Source organism: Equus asinus, chromosome 11 (assembly GCF_041296235.1).
Source record: "Equus asinus isolate D_3611 breed Donkey chromosome 11, EquAss-T2T_v2, whole genome shotgun sequence".
NCBI classification, from domain to species: Eukaryota; Metazoa; Chordata; class Mammalia; order Perissodactyla; family Equidae; genus Equus; species Equus asinus.
The window spans coordinates 2,699,640-2,713,841 of NC_091800.1; the positions used below are offsets into that span (position 1 = coordinate 2,699,640).

The 14,202-nt window shown below is 37.9% G+C and overlaps 2 protein-coding genes across 5 annotated transcripts in view; one reads left to right on the forward strand and one right to left on the reverse strand.

The window, feature by feature from the left end:
* RNF17 (ring finger protein 17) overlaps positions 1–7,133 on the forward strand; it is a 154,370-nt gene extending 147,237 nt beyond the window's left edge. For both annotated transcript variants that reach the window (XM_070520312.1, XM_070520313.1), the window contains exons 33-35: positions 661–796; positions 2,539–2,728; positions 4,620–7,133. In XM_070520312.1, coding sequence (XP_070376413.1) covers positions 661–796; positions 2,539–2,728; positions 4,620–4,718 — 425 coding nt within the window. In that variant the 3' untranslated portion in view covers positions 4,719–7,133. The remainder of the gene's footprint in view (positions 1–660; positions 797–2,538; positions 2,729–4,619) is intronic.
* CPAP (centrosome assembly and centriole elongation protein) overlaps positions 7,061–14,202 on the reverse strand; it is a 53,068-nt gene continuing 45,926 nt past the window's right edge. For 2 of the 3 annotated variants that reach the window (XM_014839330.3, XM_014839331.3), the window contains exons 12-17: positions 12,288–12,352; positions 11,915–12,034; positions 9,875–10,015; positions 9,712–9,796; positions 9,508–9,628; positions 7,061–7,430 (exon numbers count right to left, since the gene is read on the reverse strand). In XM_014839330.3, coding sequence (XP_014694816.3) covers positions 7,238–7,430; positions 9,508–9,628; positions 9,712–9,796; positions 9,875–10,015; positions 11,915–12,034; positions 12,288–12,352 — 725 coding nt within the window. In that variant the 3' untranslated portion in view covers positions 7,061–7,237. Of the gene's footprint in view, positions 7,431–9,507; positions 9,629–9,711; positions 9,797–9,874; positions 11,819–11,914; positions 12,035–12,287; positions 12,353–14,202 lie in introns of those variants that run through there. The other variant, XM_014839333.3, reaches the window with a different exon arrangement.

The window sequence follows — 14,202 nt, forward strand, 5'->3', positions numbered from 1 at the left end:
TGTTTATCATAAAAGAAGGGCATATGGGAACATTCTAGATAGGGGGAATAGCTGTGAGCTAAAATAATTCTATTTAGGTAACACCCTGAGGATATGTGGTAGGGGTTGGTTGGGAGTAGATTGTGAAGAACTCTGTAAATTGCAGTGCTAATAAGGACTTGATGTTGCAGATGGTTAAGATGCCATTGAAGAATTTTAAAGAAGGGAGCAATGTCATTGAAGTTTTTTTCAATTTAATTCTGGTGGTTTTATAGAGAATGGATTGGAGGAGGACAAAATTGAAAGCAGGAATAGCAGAAACCATTTATTATCCTTTGCAGAAGATGATGGCCCAAATGGAAAGACATTTAGGGAGTATAAGAGGTGGAGGTGTTGGAAGGATGATGTAAGCCATGGGCTGTAGAAGAACTAGAAACTCTTAAGAATGAGAGAAGTGTCTTCCTTAAAAGCTTAACTCTTAGGAATTGGAAAAACAAGGTTTATAAAGTATAAACAGGAAAAAAAAGCACAAGCCAGCATGTGGCTAACTGTTGAGTGTTTAATTCTGAATAATGGGTATGTAGTGATTACATTTTCTTTGTACTTTACTGTATTTCTAAAAATGTTTTTTCTAAGAAAATAAAAGGCCATGTGATTTTTTTCCTTATTCTGTCTTTACAGAAATGCCCTGCCTTGCAGAATATGATGATGGCTTATGGTATAGAGCAAAAATTGTTTCCATTAAAGAATTTAATCCTCTAGCTGTCCTGGTACAATTTGTTGATTATGGATCAACTGAAAAGCTGACAATAAACAGGTAAAAAAAAATCAACTTAGTTGAATTAGGATTCTTAGTTGGTTTTTTTTTTTTTTTAACACTTACTGGTTAGATTTTGTCTCTTCTTTTAAAAGAAAAAAGCTATTTTAAAGTTGTTTATATAGAGAAAATGTTTTTTAATCTAAAAGTTATTTTACTGTGGTAAAATATACATAAAATTTACTATTTTAGCCATCTTTAAGTATACAATTAACTGGCATTACATACATTTACAGTGTTGTGCAACCATCACCACTATCCATTTTCAGGACGTTTTCATAATCCCAAACAAACTCTATACCCATTAAACAGGGTTTATGCTTGTGTCAGGGTTCATCAATTGTAGCACGTATCAGAATTTCATTTTTATCAGTAAAGAATATTCCATTGTATTTATATACCACATTTTGTTTGTCTTCTCATCTGTTGATGGACACTTGAGTTGTCGCCAATCTTTTGGCTGCTGTGAGTGCTGCTGCTGAGAACTGATGTCTGTCTGAGTCCCTGCTTTCACAGGTGTTTTGGGTATATTCCTGGAAGTGGAATTGCTGGATCAAATGGTCATTCTCTGTTTAACTTTTTGAGGAACCGCCAAACTTTTCCACAGCAGCTGTACCATTTTACATTCCCACCAGCAATAACAAGGATGCCAATTTCTCCACGTCCTTGCCAACACTGTTATTTTCCATTTTTTGTTTGTGATATATTTTTTAATTATGGTAAAATACTTGTATCATAAAATTTACCATCTTAACCATTTTTAAATGTACAGTTAAGTAGTATTAACTGTACTCACATTGCTGTGCAACCAGTCTCCAGAACTTTTTTCATTTTACAAAACTGAAACTCTGTACCCATAAAACAATTCCCCATTCCCCCTCCCCGTTCTACTTTGTCTCTATGAATTTGACTATTGTAGGTATCTCATACAAGTATTTGTCTTTTTGTAACTGGCTTATTTCACTTAGCATAATGTCCTCAAGGTTCATCCAAGTTATAGCAGATGTCAGAATTTCTTCCTTTTTTAAGGCTAAATAATATTCCATTGTATTTATATACATTTTATTTAACCATTCATCCATTGACGGATACTTGGGTTGATTCCACCTTTTGGCTAATGTGAATAATGCTGCTATGAACATGGGTGTACAAGTATTTCAAGACCCTGCTTTCAGTTATTTTGGGTATATATATATATATACACTCAGAAGTCAAATTGCTGGATCATATGCTCATTCTACTAGATTGTTTTCCATGGCAGCTGTACCATTTTACATTTCCCATTTTACCCACCAAGTGTCCAAGGGTTCTAGTTTTTCTCTATATCTTCTCTAACGCTTGTTACTTTCTGGAGTCTTTTTGATAGTAGCCATCCTAATAGGTGTGTGGTGTATCTCACTGTGGCTTTGATTTGCGTTTCCCTAATGATTAGTGATGTTGAGCATCTTTTCATGTGCTTATTATCCATTTATGTATCTTCTTTGGAGAAATGTCTATTTTTTAATGTATATTGTCTCTTATTCTGTAGGTTGCCTTTTCGCTCTGTGGTGTCCTTTGCACAACTTTTAATTTTGATGTAGTCCAGTTTATTTTCCTTTTGTTGCCTGTGCTTTTGGTGTCATGTCCAAGAAATCACTGCCAAATCCAATGTCATAAACATTTCCTCTATGTTTTATAGTTTTAGCTATTAGAGAATTTTGTGACATTCTAGACAGTTTAAATTAATTTTGATTTTGTGACAGATTGCGTCAAATTCCTCTTCACCTTATGCAGTATCCAGCCCGAGCCATAAAAGTTCTCTTGGCAGGGTTTAAACCTCCCTTGAGAGAGTCAGGAAAGACAAGAATACCATATTGTCCCAAATGGAGCATGGAAGCACTGTGGGCTATGATAGACTGTCTTCAAGGAAAACAACTTTATGCTTCTTCTATGGTAAATATCCATCTTAATTAGCCAAAATCCTTTTAAAGCTATTTCTAGGGTCCCTATTAACTTTCTAAAATGTTTTCTATCTATGCAACTCTAAATGCAAAAATGCTTTAACTAAAGCATACAAAGCTGTAAATACTATAGGATTAATTTTAAGATTTGTTAAAGTGATGTCTTAGTTTACATTTAACAAACTTCATTAGCCATACAATGACATAAAACAGCGTTGATGTAATGACTAAGATAAAAATAATCAAGCTGAGTATCCTGTAATCAAAGCACTTGTAAGTCAATGAGGGAAACATATGTAAACCAGTAATAGGAGGTAGCATAAGTACTATACTGGGTAACTTTGGGGGGCATGCAAGAAGCAGGAATAGCTATTTCCATCCAGAGAGATCAGGATATGGTGTTGGAGCACTTTAACAGGCACTCAAGCACTTACTGAATAAGTGAATAAACAGGACAAGGAAGTGACATTTGAATTGTATCCTAAAAGATGAGTAGGAAAGCACAGAATGGGATTTCTGGTGAAAGTCATAGAAAGGCTTGAATTGTACTAATATCATAATGTACTAATTTTGAATTAATACAGTAGAACCTGTATCAAAGGTTTCAAATAAGAAATTCCAGATCGTGTTTCGTATAAATATGCTTTCTTCAGAGGCTTAGCTTGTCACAAAGGGGTAGCCCACAGACAGAATCTGGCCTGCACCCATGTTTTTTTAGTGCACATTGTTTTAAAATTGGAAAATTTTTACCAAAAAAAAAAATCTGTATTTCTGACTTCTAATGAAGGGTTATAAAATCGAGGAATCCTAGAGCTCCCTTGTGAAGTGACAGTCAGCTGGAGTGGTGTGGCGGTGACTTACTCTTTAATTCACCTCAACTCAGTCCTCACCACTGTTATTTCTGCTTCACATGCCCTGACTGGGCGAACCAGGATTTGGGGATTCCTAATGTAGTGGTTGTGACAAGAATGAACTCCTAAGGTTACAATGCTGTTACTAGAAAGTGCTTTTTGGAAACCTCTGTACATATCATGCTTCTGTGTGTGCAGAGTGGTGAAAACAGCTTATGCAGGGTCTCTCTCAAAAACCACTGAAACACAGACAGGGCCAGTAAGTATTCTTATAGATATGTATTTATTCACCTCTCTGAGCAACATTCAAACTTTGGTCAGTTTATGCATAAAGGTATAAGCTTTGTGTGCAGAATGTAAATGAATTTTAATAGGGATCGTAGTGTTAAAGCCCATTGGCTCAATCTAGGAAAACTTTGGGGAGGAGTTACATTTTAAATGAAGTAGAATGGAAAGACTGGGATTTAGCAGAAAGCATCACAAACACCTTTTGAAAGGAGACAGTATAAATTATAATAAACTTAGAGAATGGCTTTTCCCTCCTGCCAGATGTCGGAGGTTAAATGCAGCAAAGACATTATTGTGTTTTCTTGACAACTACTGGCATTCCCCGTGATCTGAAAGTAGAGCGTTCCCATGAAACCTTTCGTAAGCTGAAATGGTTAAAGTGAAGAAGCTATTACCACTCATTTATACGGGAAAATTTTTTGAGCGTTCCCAAAACCAACAAATAACCTACCAGAATAATTGGAGACAAAGCCCAGATGCTCACAGACACTGGCAGCTCGAGGCTGCGATGCCGAGTGTGGCTCCAGGGCTCGCTGCTGGGGTGCGCTGCCCCAGTGACGGCTCGCTGCGGAACACACGCTGAACGCTGTTTTCACTTTTGCCTTTTTTCATAAAAGCAAAAGTCCTCCTTGGATTTCCTTTGGTTAGCGAAAACAGGTACTAATGTAGGTCTTTCATAAAAGTGAAGTGGTGTAAAGCGACCTTTCAGATAGCAGGGGAAACCTGTATGTCTTTTAATTTTAGGCTCAGGTGCCAGAACAAATAGTGACATTATATGAAGATGAACAGTATCCAGTTCATATGTCATTAGTAGAAATGGGGCTCGCAGACCAAGATGAATGATGTAAGTAAGTATCATGACTTGTTTACCCTTGTAATCAGCAGAAGCGTGTGACTAACACAGCAGAGATTAACGATAAATTGCCCATAAAAGCACCTTTGGACTTTCCTTGATTTCTCAAAGGGATGACAACAAAGCTCAGCAAGAATCTCTCTTCTAGATTTGTCTTTCATAGGTCCTTCTCACCTACCTATTGAATACCAGTATCAAAACAGGTTCCATATCTGTAAGAATGCTTGGAATGGCTATCACGATTCAGTTCATAGTACCAGACAGTTGTGGGCACTATAAAACATTTAAACACATAACTATGTGGTGTGCATATAGCACCACTGAACAATCAGTGTCCTAATAACAAAGTTATGAAAGTACTTGGGTAACCAGCTAACTCTATCCATTCATGTAAATGTAACAAGTGATTCAGTAACTGGACTTGAACGTTAGCATTAAGCAAAAGTTTAAAATAACACTAATTTTGTTCTTCAGGTACCCAGTGCAGAACACCTACAGCAGCCCAGAAGAAAGCTTTCTGTTATATGTAGACCATTTGAGGCTTAGTTTTTTCAACTTGTTCTGCAATAGTGCTAGCCTTTTTTTCCCCCTCCCACTTTTGTTACATGTTGAACTGTTAGGAATTGCTTGAAATAACAGTTAATAAATATTTGCTTTCAAATATTTTCTATTTATTATAATTTTGAAAAGAAGTATTTTAGGCATATGATGAAAAAGACCATTTTAGTTCATTTTATAACTAATGTATATTCAGCCCAAGAAATATGACATTGTCAGTACGTTTGTAGGCCCTTGTAATACCCTTCCCCAATCATTCTCTTCCCTCTAGAAGTGAACGCTATTGTGAATTTGGTGTTTATCATTCTTCTATAAGTCTTTATAATTTTACTGTATTTGAATCCATCCATAAACAACATATTGCTCTGTATATTTTTAAAGGTGTGCAGTATCACACAATTACCTTTTTTTCTATTTCCACTGTTTATCCATATTGGTATACATAGGTCTATTTTATTCACTTTGACTGTTATAGCCATCTGTGCATATAATTTATTCTGTTGCTAGATACGTAGATTGTTACCAGTTTTTCCTCCATTACAGATACTCTTCTGAGGACCCCTTGTGTACATGTGAGGGGTGTACATATACTTAGTGGTGGAATTTACTAGGTCATGGGGTAATTGCTTTCCAGAAAGTGATTTTATCAATTTACTTCACCATCAGTAGTCTGAGTTCCTTGCCAACACATGGCGTGGCCAGACCATTATTTGCTGGTATAGGATGCTAGTATCGAAAGGTATCTCATACCTTAAAATGCATTCACTGGTTTAGTGGTTAGTCACTTGTTTATGGCTTTTTCATATCCTTTGTCCATTTTTCTATTGAGTTGTTTGTAATTATCTTATTGATTTGTAGGAAGTCCTTATATATTCTGGATATTAATCCTTTGTGAGGTATATGTATCTTTTCCTAGTCTATGGCTTAGCTTTTCTCATTTTTGTGGTATCTTGAGGCAAACAAACTTCACTCATTTATTAACCTTTTAATTAAGGTTTCTGTCTTTTGTCTCATTTAAAAGTCTTTCTCTATCCTGAGGTAATATGTATAACTCATTTTCTTTGAAAAGTTTTAAACTTTTTTCACATTCAGTTCTTAAAACACCAAGAATTAATACATCTAGCTTTTTTTTTTTAACCTGAGTCAGTGGCAACACCCTTGTCATACTGCACTGAGTGCCTGGACCATCCTGTAATTACTGTCTTTTCATGTAGGTGACCTGCTCTTCCTTCAGGGACATCTCGCTTCTGTCAGCCCGTAGTCTTACAGGCTGTAGCGTCAAGGTGCGTGTGGTCAGTCAGTAAACACTGGCTAGTCATCTTCCACACCCTCTCCATTCTTACGTGTCCCATTTTGACCGGTTTTGTTCTCACAGAATGAACTTTTCTACCTGTTTTACTGTTTGACCCATTTGTATTCATTTGTTGTTTTAACTTCCCAGTCTATTACAATTAAAAGCACCTCTGTAGTAGTTAAAATGCTTTAATTTGAGTACTAACTGAACACAGTGATGTCTTGAGTGGAGAAATTCTCTCACTCCTTGAGTAAACTTTCTGTTAGGTCTTTGTTCTACGGCTGATGTGCCCATGGAAAATCTATGTGATACAGCATTTCTTGTACTTCTTGGTTTTTATAACCATCTCCAACCAATAAAAGCACCCACTTATTTTTAAAGTCTATCCAGTTTATGACAAATAATGCTTTCCTTAGTCATGCGTTTAATAGTAGAAAGACAGGATAGGTGAATTAAAAATGAAAGCTGTCCTGGTGTATTTCAAAGATTATAAAAAGAAGCTATAGAGTTTTATTTTATAATCCAAACATAATCTGTTCCATTTATACATACAGAGAGAGTTTATATAAATTAAACACAGAGCCCACAAGAAATGTACATTTTTTAACAAGAAAATCAAGTTAGTGTTATTTCATGATTAGTCACACACAAGGATCATTACAATTTTGTATCCATTAGAACATTTCCATCCTTGTCTTTAACTCTAATTCGACCAGATGTATATTTTGTTTCTTGATGACCATTTGTATATACAGTTTTAACGGTGCCATCTGGATATTCCCGTCTCTTAAACTGAGCAGTATGTAGTTCTCTTTGGCCATTATTAAACTCGATGATTTTGTTGCCATCTCTGGAAATTTAAAATAGAATTTAATTTCTTTAAAAATATGAAATATACAACAGGAAAATGATTTTAAAAACTGCCAGATTTTTGATTCTGGCAGTTATTTCTTCTAGAACATCCCTTGGTGTTTTTCCCAGCACAAGACCTTCTTTACAAATTCTTTCCACAGTGTTTCTGCTGCAGGCTGAAAGTTCCAGTTATCAGCTTAGCACTTATAAGTGCCCATGAAAAGTTTAATAAATTTGTTTTCACCACAAAATGCGTAGGGTGCTTCTTCCAATTTCATGTGTCTTCTACCTCTAAAAAATTGGGTGTTGTATTAAAATATGGCTTCCGGTTTGGACCCTTATTTTTCTAAGTTAAAAGCCACCTCAGTGCTATGAGTGCCTAGAGAGCTATGTCCCTGGGAAGAGCCATGATCAGATTTCAGTCTTGTTTTGAAGCAATGGAACACAGAAGCAGAATATGGGAAATAGTTAATACCAAGTCAATTGCCTGTGGGACAGTCAAACGAAACCCCTAAACACAGGTATAATGTACCATTAGAAACACAAAGCTAGGGCTAAAGATTGGGAATCACCATTTCTCAGGAGAGTGGTTTTTTCTATTTTGGTTATTTCTCACATTTTTTATGAAGGTAATGGCTTTGTACCACATACAAATGTTGGACTAAAAGCCATCATCAAAGTGCAGCCCCTGGCCGAGGGGTCAGCATCACCTGAGAACGCATTACAAATGCAAATCATTGGGGTGGGGCCCAGCAATCTGCATGTGAACAATCCTTCCAGGTGATTTTAATGTAAACTAAAGTCTAAGAACCATGGCTGTTAGTGAAAAAAAGCCAAAATAATCCTGAATGAATTGCAGATTTAAAAGTTACTAAGAGAGTAAATCTTAAAAGTCCTCATCACAAAAAAAATTTTTTAACTGTGGTGATGGATGTTAACTAGACTTACTGTAGTGATCATTTCGCAGTATATACAAATATCAAATCATTATGTTGTACACCTGAAAGTAATGTCAATTATATGTCAAAAAGATAATAATCGTGAATGAACTAATATATTATCTGGGATTTGCTTGAGTGTGGATGAAAAAAGATTGGCTATGAGTTAATACTTGAAAATGGATAGATGGGTACATGGAGGTTTTCATATTATTTTCTCTACTTTTTATTATAGAAAATTTCAAACAGTTAAAAGACATTGAAAAGTTTCTGAAATCAAAGTATAGTGTACACAAGATTTTCCTCAAATTTTAGAACGAATTGTTATTTATTTAGTTGAGCACCAGATACTTTCAAGGCTAGGTTAAGGGAAAAACACTGAGGACCATAAGAAGTTCCTACATTATTTGAATTCATGTTCTTACCTTTTTTTTTGGCCAAGTTTATATCATAGAATTCAAGTTAGTTAAATGCACCTATGATGTATTAGTTGTATAGAAGTTAATGGGCACTCAACTGTCATTCTCCAGGAGAGGAGGGTGGAAACTAAAAACGGGACACTGGATTTGACAAACCTTCACCATGCTTTTAATTAAAACGGTGATGATAAGATGCTCTCTGTATTGTGGACTGAAGAAGTCACTTCAAGAAGAAGTCTCTAACTTCAAGAAATCTAACACTTACAAGGATAAACAAAGAGGTTGCTGACTTTAAAGAATTGGGTCCAGGAGGCCGGACAATAAAGTGCTGATCAGGCTGGGACAGGGAGACCCAGAACATCAACTACAGGCAAGAGAAGAGAAGGTCTAACTTAAACGCAGCTGCCAGTGCTGGGTTATTTTAAAAACTGACAGGGAAGCTCTCCTTCCTTGTGTCTCATTCACTGTTTTCAGACTTCAACAAATTATTTCTAAATAAGTACCTGCCCTCCTCCTTTCCTGAGGTGCTGTGCACACTCCCTTTAAGTCTTGAGATCTGTGTGTCCCAAACTAATTGTGAACTCACCTGCTCTTAGCGTCTATCTTTGCCCACTTCTGAACTCACTGAAATTTGATTATGATTATAAAAATTCAATTGGTAATAAAAGTTGAACTACGAAAATGGAGACTCTAGAAACAAATTTGACAGGGATCATACCGTTGGACTCTGACAATTGTGCCATCTGGGAAAACACTTTCTTCTTGTCCATCAGCAAATAAGTTTTTGACAGTCTGGTCAGGAAATGTGATTTCTTTTCTTCCATCTGGAAAATGTTTTTCTGTTTAAAAAAGGTTACTATAAGTATTTCATTTTTAAAGGAAAGGAAGAATTTAATAAGGAGAAGGCAGAGCAAGTTTTTACCTATCTGTCCACTTGAGAAATGTAAGACTTCCAGTCCTTCGGGATAAGTAGTGTGCGTGGTCTGGGCAGCCGCGTAGTAGTAGATCTGTAAAGACACGAAGTCAGTAGGCCTTTTCTTAGAGAAGTGCAAGCCGTGAAGAAAAACACCCCCATGGAGACCTACCACTCTCTCGTCTGGCATGACCTTCTTCACATCGCCATTAAAGAAAGTGACGGTGACAGTCTTCCCATCTGCACTCACTTCTTTTTGAGTTCCATTTGGAAACAAGAGAACATGGCACCCATTCTTATAAACCTTTTCTATCTACAAAACAAACAAGATTATCAATATATGTAAGATTTCCTCCTGAGACCATGTGACAAAAATATCCCTAATTCTCTTCCTAATTGCCTACTTTGAAATTTTTCATAATAAACCGTAAAAAATTGGGCCAGCCTGGTGGCGCAGCAGTTAAGTTCACATGTTCCACTTCGGCAGCCTGGGGTTCACCAGTTCGGATCCCGGGTGCAGACATGGCACTGCTTGGCAAGCCATGCTGTGGTAGGCGTCCCACATATGAAGTAGAGGAAGATGGGCAGGGATGTTACATCAGGGCCAGTCTTCCTCAGCAAAAAAAGAGGAGGATTGGCAGATGTTAGCTCAGGGCTAATCTTCCTCAAAAAAAAAAAAAATTCTCCCAAAAGGAGAGCAAGTTAATAAACTCACAACAATCAATTTTAAGTATCACCACATCACCATTCTTATGTCACCTATTACCCCTAAACTCCTTCTTTGGTGGAGGTTTTTTTAAAACAAACGGCAGACATCTGTAAACACTGCAGTAGATATCTCTAATGGAAGGATTTTTAATGTAACCAAATCAGGATCAGCCCTAACAAACTATAATTCCTTCATCATATCATAACCATCCGTATTGTTTTCCCTAAATTCACAAAAAAGGCTTTTTACAGTTTATTTCAATCAGGATCAAAACAAGATCCTCACAACACTGGGTTGATGTGTTTCTTAAATCTCAATTTTAACCGTCTCGTCCTTTCCTCCTCTTCAATGCCAATTACTTGTTGAAGGAACTGGGTCCCTGAACATTGCTCACATTCTGGATTTGACTGCTTTCCCATTATGATGTCATTTAACATGTTCTTACATCCCCTGTACCTCCTTGAAAAAGCTAGTAGTTAGACCTAGAGGCTTGATTAACCTCCAGTGGAATTATTCTGATAAGAATACTTTCTAGGTGCTGCTGTGAGCTGCTGTGGCAACAGGTTCAGAAGCACGGTATGCAGTTGTCTCCCCGACCCCAGGCCTGATGGGTCACAGACCTGCCTTGAGACCCCATCCACCTTTCATCTGCGGTGTCAGGAGTCAGTGGTGACTGCTGCCTAGATCCTTTACCTCATTAGAGGTTGCAAACTGATGGGTCTCCTTCTCATTCCTTTTCCATTTATTAGCTGGAATTCTCCTATCACAGGAAACCCTGCCACATCGACAATTTGTTACCCTAGAGTAGAGTTCGTACAGGAAGTCGAACTACTTCCTCTCACTTGTTCTTTGTCCTTCCCTCATTCCTCAAGACTAGCAGTAAACTCCGGCCTTAAAATTTCAATTAAAATGGATCCGATGAGGGTATTTGGAAAAGTAAATGTTTTATAAACCTGAGAAAACATTCCCTCATCACCTCCCCAGTAACAAACCCTGTTTATGTCCCTTCCTTTTTCATTCCTCCTCGGAGCTGGAATACCCAGCCAGGCAGTCTTCCCACTCCAAACCTTGCTGATGCCCAAGAATAAACTTGTGCAGGCTAGAGATGGAGAGAGAGACACGTGACCCAGGCTCTATTTAAGAAAGGCCGCAGGAAACAGCAGGCCTAGAACTGAGGCTTTTAAAAAGTATTTTGAAAGTATTTTTAAAAGTAAAGGATTACAAAGGCTTTTTAGCTTTGTCTGGAAGAAGAACAAAGAGTTTAAACAAAGGGACTGTATCCCTTCTCCAGCTGCATCTCTGAAGTAGAAATGGCAACTAAATGCACACTGTCTTTTCAGAGGAATCCGAAGGTTTAAGCCGAGGTCACGCCCAAAGTACCGCAGGTCTTCAAGCCCCATCAACAGTCTGAAAGATCAATTATTTTAGAATCTAAGTGTTTCAACTCTATTTTAACCCTGTTTATTTTTTATAGTATTTACTATTTTTAAAAAAATTTCTAACCTTTCCATCAGGATGACTGATTTCTCCCTGAATTTCCTCTTTCTCCTCTTTTTCATCCTCCTCTTTATAGTCGGGATCTGGGAAGTCCGCTGGTTCAGGGAGCTCCCTGGGTGAGGCAGTCTGTAAGGACAAGAGGCACTCATCTGTCCCAAAGGACATGTGATGACAGTTCAAGCAGCTAAAACTTACACTTACTTCCAAAAGCCAGATTCTACTAATTAGAGGATTCTATGACTAGTTTTCTACAGAAAACATTCACAATGTTAAGTAAAAGCCTCCTTTGTAAATGGCTTAGAAACTTAAGTCAGTTAACTAATCAATTTCAATCCTGAGTAATCTATGTTTGAATATATAAAAATATAAAGAGATTTACCTGTCCCTTATCCGAACTGCCTAAATCACAAGGAGGCACGGACTTGGATCTTCGAGATGGATTGCCTGTTAGAATATAATTGTCAGAGTTAGTTTTAATATTTAATTCCAAGTTTTAAATTTACTTAATATTATGGTCAAACATTTTCTTATTTTATGACCTTTTGTGAATTGCTGTCCTTTACCCATTAAATTAAGGAAGTCTTACTATTTTTCTTTGTTAATTTGTAGTTCTTCATTATATAAGTTCCAATATTTATTCAGGTTACTTAAGTCCTGGGTGACCAAGAGAGGCAAAGACAACACCTGTTCTCTGATAGTTTACAATCTGGAGTACAAGACAGGTGCTCCACTAACCTAACAGATGGGCCCAAAGGCATCTGGGAGACAATCACAAGAAGTTTAGAGGCTACATGTGGGGTAGAGATGACAGAAGCATCCAAGAATACACAGAGAATTTGGCTTGAAAAATAACAGGATTTAATGACAATCTAGACCTAATGGCTAGGTCTAAACTTTACAGATCATGACCAACACCCCAATGCTATGCTGCATTAGTAACACATACATTATAAATAAGCATACACCCCCTACTACCACCACCACCAACAACAACAAACGGAGGTGAATTTTTAAAAGTATATTGAAGTTCTAATATTTTCTTCCTATATGCCAGTGGCTCATATTATAAACACTCTCAAATCTGAAAGGTTTCAAGCAAGTGCCAGGATCTGCCTCATATTAAAAACTAGAATGGATGCTGGACACCACAGGGAGAACAGACTAGAGACAAAGCAAGGTGGACTGCAGTCACGAGGCCGCAGCACAAGGGAAGGCTTGTGTGGCATCCACAGAGACAGAAGTTTTGGCCTGAGCAAACAGGCGGTGGTGGACTGGGTTCCGGCAATAAAAGGAGCACTGAGTTTTGGACATGGCAAATGCACAACACCTTCCTCCACCTCACAAGTGCAAAGCAACCCATGCACTACCCTTTGAGCTCTGTGTTACATCATTTCTAACTCTCATAACCACCATCCCCACAGAAGACCAACACTCCATTTTATAGGTCAGGAAATCAGGGCTGGGAGGTTAAATAACTTGCCATGGCTGTCAACTAATAAAAGGCAGAGCCAGGATTCCAAGCTTAACTCTCTCAAGGTGTTCACAAACATTACCCTGAAGCCCCTGAGCATATTCTCACTGGGAGGAGCAAGGAGAGGTGAGCAGGAGCAGAGGGCTCGGACTCCTAGGGTGTGTGCATCATTGTGAGCACTGGAAATACATACCTTATAAAATTACATATAACATGAAAGTTGGGAAAGAGCAAACTATTTCATCAACAGAGCTGGAATGGTTAGGTATCGATAATATAGGAGGACATGTTTATGAACTCAAGATAGGGAAAGACTTAAGAGGCACTACCCATAAAGGAAAAAACCTGAAATTCAACCACTTTAAAATAGGAATTTGGGGAATTTTTAAGGTGACGTCGGCATCACGGTGGTGTAAGTCATTCCTCTTTTCTCTCATCTTTTTTAACAACTAATTAGACGTCCATAACCAAACAAAAGTGCCTCAGCACCTTAACCAAGGGATCTGGGAGGATTCTTGCCCACCCGTCCATCTAAAAACAAACAAGGCCTCAGTAAGGGCTGTGGATCCAAGGGAGTTGCTGAACCCACCCTACCCCCACTCACTGCGACTGGAGAAAAACCCGAAGAGCAAAGCTGCGCAGACACCCACAGGCAGGAGAGCATTTGTAGAAGCCCATCCTGCCTCAGGGAGATGCCAGCACTGCCTCCAACCTAAGGCAACGCTGCACATTAAGCTGTTTGGCAGTGGCAGCGATGACCTCTCCCAAGGAAGAGGTGGAAAGCAAAAGCAGTTGTGGCTGGAGAAACCTCTTTCCCTCCAAG